Source organism: Zingiber officinale, chromosome 7B, assembly GCF_018446385.1.
Source record: "Zingiber officinale cultivar Zhangliang chromosome 7B, Zo_v1.1, whole genome shotgun sequence".
NCBI classification, from domain to species: Eukaryota; Viridiplantae; Streptophyta; class Magnoliopsida; order Zingiberales; family Zingiberaceae; genus Zingiber; species Zingiber officinale.
Window position 1 is genome coordinate 15,327,477 of NC_055999.1, and position 5,291 is coordinate 15,332,767.

The 5,291-nt window shown below is 35.3% G+C and overlaps 1 protein-coding gene across 1 annotated transcript; it reads right to left on the reverse strand.

Annotated features, from left to right (window-relative positions):
• Window positions 1-2,883: 2,883 nt before the first annotated feature.
• On the reverse strand, window positions 2,884-4,929 carry LOC122005392. The gene is made up of 4 exons (XM_042560420.1): window positions 4,613-4,929; window positions 3,739-4,212; window positions 3,302-3,463; window positions 2,884-3,224 (listed from the first exon to the last, which is right to left on the reverse strand). The coding sequence occupies exons 1-4, from the start codon at window positions 4,772-4,774 to the stop codon at window positions 3,060-3,062; spliced, it is 963 nt and encodes a 320-aa protein (XP_042416354.1). The 5' UTR covers window positions 4,775-4,929; the 3' UTR covers window positions 2,884-3,059.
• Between the last annotated feature and the right edge of the window lie 362 nt (window positions 4,930-5,291).

The window sequence follows — 5,291 nt, forward strand, 5'->3', positions numbered from 1 at the left end:
TAAGGGAGTGCGGTGGTCTTGAGGTCGTATGTCTGAGTTGATAAAAATAAATCCCCAATCGTAGCTAATTGTGGAGCCATAAATTGATGGATGACTTCAACCCAGTTGAATCTACTAAGATTCTCAAAATCATCTACTATATCTATAAGACCTAAAGGAAGTTTATACATACTAGAAGAAAATAAGACACAAACAAATATATACAAAATGTAGAATTTGTAAAATAATAAAACATCAGCATGTGCTTCAATGCTATTGAAATAAAATTTCATCAACTCCTCAATTCTTGATCTGGTTATGAGTTTGTTATTTGAGAAGTGAGCAAGAAAGAGGTCACCCGATGCTTGATTTGAATTCAAAGGAACCGAAGCACCTCGGTCTGCAATACCAAGCAATAAAGATACGACTCTTCATGTAAATGCAACAGGTACACCTGAAAATCGCAAATTAATAGTTATATTGTAAGATATTTTTTTGCATACCAAAATGTAAAAAAAATAAAACATTAAATTTCTAAAACTATTTGGTGCTTAAACTAAATTATTAAAAATTGGGACTTGTACCTGAGCATCTAAATGTTTGAGATGTTAAATCCTAATTTTTTAAATATATTGACCAGTATACCACAGATATGCTGGATTTCTTGTATATCCAAGAAAACATAAAAGGGAGACTGTTTGATCATCGCTATGTGTCGATCATGTAAAATAACAATTCCATGATGCCTTCCTTTGATTGTGGATGGTCGAAAAAAACTGTTAAAGTGACCTAACACATTGTTTCAATATAGTTTCTAGCAAAGTCAACTACAACCTACAATTTTTACAAATTTAATTTATTAACAACAAAATTAAAACTGGTGGAATGTTTTCCAAATCGAGCTTCACATCGTTCTGGAGGGCCTGATATAGGATCATATCAGGGCCAACATGGGCCTGATATGGGATCATATCAAGCCCACGTTGACTTTGATATTTTACCATATTAGGCCCAATATGATGATCTCATGTCAGACGCTTTCTGGATATATCATAAGGTTTCTAGATATATCTTATAGGTTGAACACATTCATGATACTTACCTTTCCTGTCGCACCTTCTTGCTTCATTATGAAAGGAGAGTATTTAGGCAAACAAGACCTTAAATACTTGAATGAACATACCTCTATGTGGATTTCGTCGGAGACCCTTAACATCTGACGCCTTAGATGTGTGGATTTCATCGGAAAGCCTTGACGTCGCCTTAGAGGGACCCACTGTGTGGATTCCGTCAGAAACCCTGGACGCCAGGACACACGAAGGTAAGGTTTCGGTGGCGGATGATGACTATGGATTTCCATGAGTTAAGAAAGAGGGGAATGAATCTTGCATGCATCCGAGCCATTTTATGACTTTTAAATTTAAAACTAAACAAATATGGCTCGAAAAATTTAAAATTATCTGAACCATTTTAAATTATTTTTGATATTCTTTTTGGTAGTTTTGAAACTAGGGTATTTATTTTGATCAATAAGAAAACCTGATCACTCCTTTTAGTTAAAAGACATTTAAAAATAGTTTTTAACCCCTATGAATGAGGGAGAGAAAAGTTAGTTGAGTAGCTAAAAAGAATGATATATCCATTTAATTGACCTTTTATAATGATTTAAGATATACTTTTAAAAAATTATGCAACATATTTTTTTTACTAGACTAAATTTAAAATAAAAACAATTGTTTAAAAAAAAAAAAGTTCTTTTAAATGTTTTTCAAAAACTATATAATATACCTTAGTAGTCAATTAAATTTTGGTTAAACTTAGTTAAATATCAAAATAAAAACTAACTCGGACTTCAAAAACTTTATTTCTAACGGTGCTCTAGATTATCAAAATCATTAAAAAAAATACACTACTTCTATAACAAAAAAAAAACTTAAAATAACACCTCAATACATTTTTCATCCCAAAAATATTCTTATGCTAATGTTATTATAGCAGTAGTTACGTAGAAACTGTTACTATTAAAATAAATTGGTTGAACTTAATAAAAATACTATATATTTATTTTATAGTCTTGCAGTAGCTATTCAATAACGACTAGAATATTCTTAAAATGATTTGATCATCTTTAATTGATTTTAATACATTTAAATAATTTTTTTATATAAAAGTACGGTATATTATTTTTGACTAAGTTAAATAAAAAAACTTATTTTAACAATTATAGTAGTTATAACTTAGCTACTACAACAATATTAGAATAAAAATATTTTTGGGATGAAAAATATAATAGGTGTTATTTTAACTTTCTGACACTCGATCTTAGTTAATGTATATTGTTGCTATTTTTAGCTCAAAATTTGCATATGATTATCCTCATTTTAACGCTGGATCAAGAAGAACGCACTGGAGCTTAAGCTTTCAGGGATAAGTGGACAAACTGATTAAATCTAACATAACATGACCTCTATTTAATACTTGCATTTTTTTTTAGAAAATATTTCTAGTGTGATTTGTGGCATGCGACACGGAAACAGAATCTTGATTATTTCTTGGAGCCCTACCCTGCACTGCACAGTTTTGTGGCCGATCTTGTTGCATGAATGCTTGACGTCAGATTGCCATTTTTCATGCCAAACAGTTGGAGTTTCCTAGTGTTTTCCATTGTTCAATCTTCAAATTTGACTTTGTCATCTGTGCCTTTGTTGTGCTTTCTTTTCTTGTCTGTGTACAAAGTGGGTTAGTCAGTGATTGATGTCTGCCACCAATTTGGCTGAACAAAAATTCTAAGTGAAGTGGTTTGGAGTTTGGACTGATGTTGATTACTGAAATCTTATTGCTCCTTGAGGTGTGTGCCAATGGACAGAGAGATCAATTGTTTCAGCCTTCAGGAACATTAACTCATTGATCCCAAGGAAAATATTTCCTCTTTATTCAAACCACTTTACATTTACTGATCTACAGATTCATTGGCTACCTAGTGAGGGTTGCTACATCATATGCTAATTTTATGACTTCTTAGTTGATACAGAGATATCCATCCACTGCAGCTTGTTTGTTCATTGTCCTCGCAGCTGGCTTCACCCTTGATAATTTGTGTGAACTGAGAGCTTGTGCCCACCGTCAAGACTATGCAGTACTAGCATTCGCATGTTTGCCTTTAGACTACTCTCACACTCTTCAGATTTTGCAAACCTTCCTCGAACTCTTGGCTGACTGTCTGCAAGAGCCTTTCTGCAAGCATACTGCAAGACGTGGAGAATGATCTCATTTAGAGAATATCACATTTCAATGATTTATCCTAAGCTTAACTAAGTAGCACCTTGATTTTTCTGCCAAAGTTTCTCTTACTCTTCTTCTCCCTGTACCTGGATAGTTTTTGCTGTCGTTGTTCAGTTTTAAGGTCACTGATGATTAGGAGCTGCTCAAAGGAAGAACACACTGCGACCGTATTTCCAGTGCTTGTGCTTTTATTCCCAAGACTCTGCCATGAAAACTCAAAATCAATGATCATGTTCAACCTGTGGGAATATCAGAAACATCTAAATAGATCAGCTTTTGTTTCGAGTGATATATTGAAACCCGATTCTACATAGTTGATCTATTAAATTATTGCTTCTCATCGCCAATGTTTATAGAAAGTGAATGTATTCTATATAATTATAGTTTTGATTAATTTCATGAATATCAGCAAAAAAACTTTCTGCAAAGCATAATTAAAACAAAAAGGAAAACTGTGAGAAAGCAGTTCATTGGAACCTGAATGTCTCCCTCACTATATGCTCTCCTCAAGCTATATGCAGCTGCAAGATCCAATCCTTGGAGATCAAAGAATTGGTCTGGTCTCATGGTACTGCTGCGAATTAACTCCACTGAATTCAGAGACCCAGAACTGATACTTTTTTGGATTGATCCTTCTGTGGAGCCAAGTTTTTCCAAAGAAGGAACTTCATGAATTACCCCTAGGAGTTCTGTAATTGAATCTTCTATCTCTGATTCCTCCAGCAGATTCTTCTTGCACCCATAAATTACACTGTCGAGGTGAATGGATTCCATATCAGCAACCTTCATAGGTTCTGTGATGGCATCTCCTCCGGTGGATAGGATGGACATGGCAGCTGCAATATGAAGCTCAAGTGCTGGCTCTTCTAGGATGGCTTCTGGAGCCTTGAAAAGGTCACCTTCTCCTCCCATATCATACTCTGCTACTGTAGGAGTCTGTACCATATTCCCCTGCAACAAGAACAAGATGTCAACAGAAGATTTTTTTTTTTTTAACTTCACCCATTGATCTTCAGAAGTAGATACCTGCTGATCTTTCTTGTACAATTAACAATAAGCAGCCATCTTTTGTAATTCTTATACATAGCTTAGAAGCAGAAGACTTAATGATTAAAGAACGTGGGTGCTGTTTCCAGTTGAAAATTAATTATGATTGCATTATCTTTACATCTAAAAGATCCATCATAGTGAATCTTTCTCTGCATGGATTCTCTCTGGTATGAGTCGCGGTTCTTGAGGTCCTCTTGTTAGCTTGAATCAATCGATCAATTTTTTTTTTCTCTCAATCTCTCGAAACCTTAGGATTTCTTTCTTTAACAAACTGAAACATTCATCGAGGGAGCAAACATACCAGGTTGAGCCCACCATCAGCGATTCCGACATGGAAATTTAGGAGGCTCTCGTCGTCGGAGAGTGGAAGGTGGGAGTAGGGTCCTAGGTAGCCGCCGCCTGCTACTTCTTGCAGGAATCCCTGTGAGAAGACTGGCAGCTGAAGACCAGCCTCAGCGTGCATCTCTCCTGTAGGTTTCTATTTCAGTTCTCTGAAAGAAAAAGGAAAAGGGAAAAAAAAACTCTTTTGCTTTATTCTATAACTGTGACACTGTGGAAGATCGCAGGGAGGAGTCGAAGAGAAGAGGAGAGGAAGAGGAGAAACAAATAAGGAACGAAAGTAAGAGGAAGTTGCTGATTATATAGAGGAAATAAGTAGAATTCTATGGTTGCGGCTCATTAATGCTTGTGAGGCTGTGTCATATGGTGCAGTACACGCTTTGAATAGTGTGCTATGTATGGATGACCAATTTGGGGAAGCAGACAACAGAGTTGCCACAACAATCATCATGTCCAAACAACTGCACAATGCTCGTCTTCAATCATGCGAGTAAAAAAATAAAAATAAATAAAAGTGAAGAGAAAAATCCACATTATTGGCTTAGTTTAATCAATAATGGAGAGGAGCACGACGATACTGGCAGGAATATTTGGAGATGTAAACAAAGCAAAGAAGAGGAACGGGTCCACGAATAACTTAG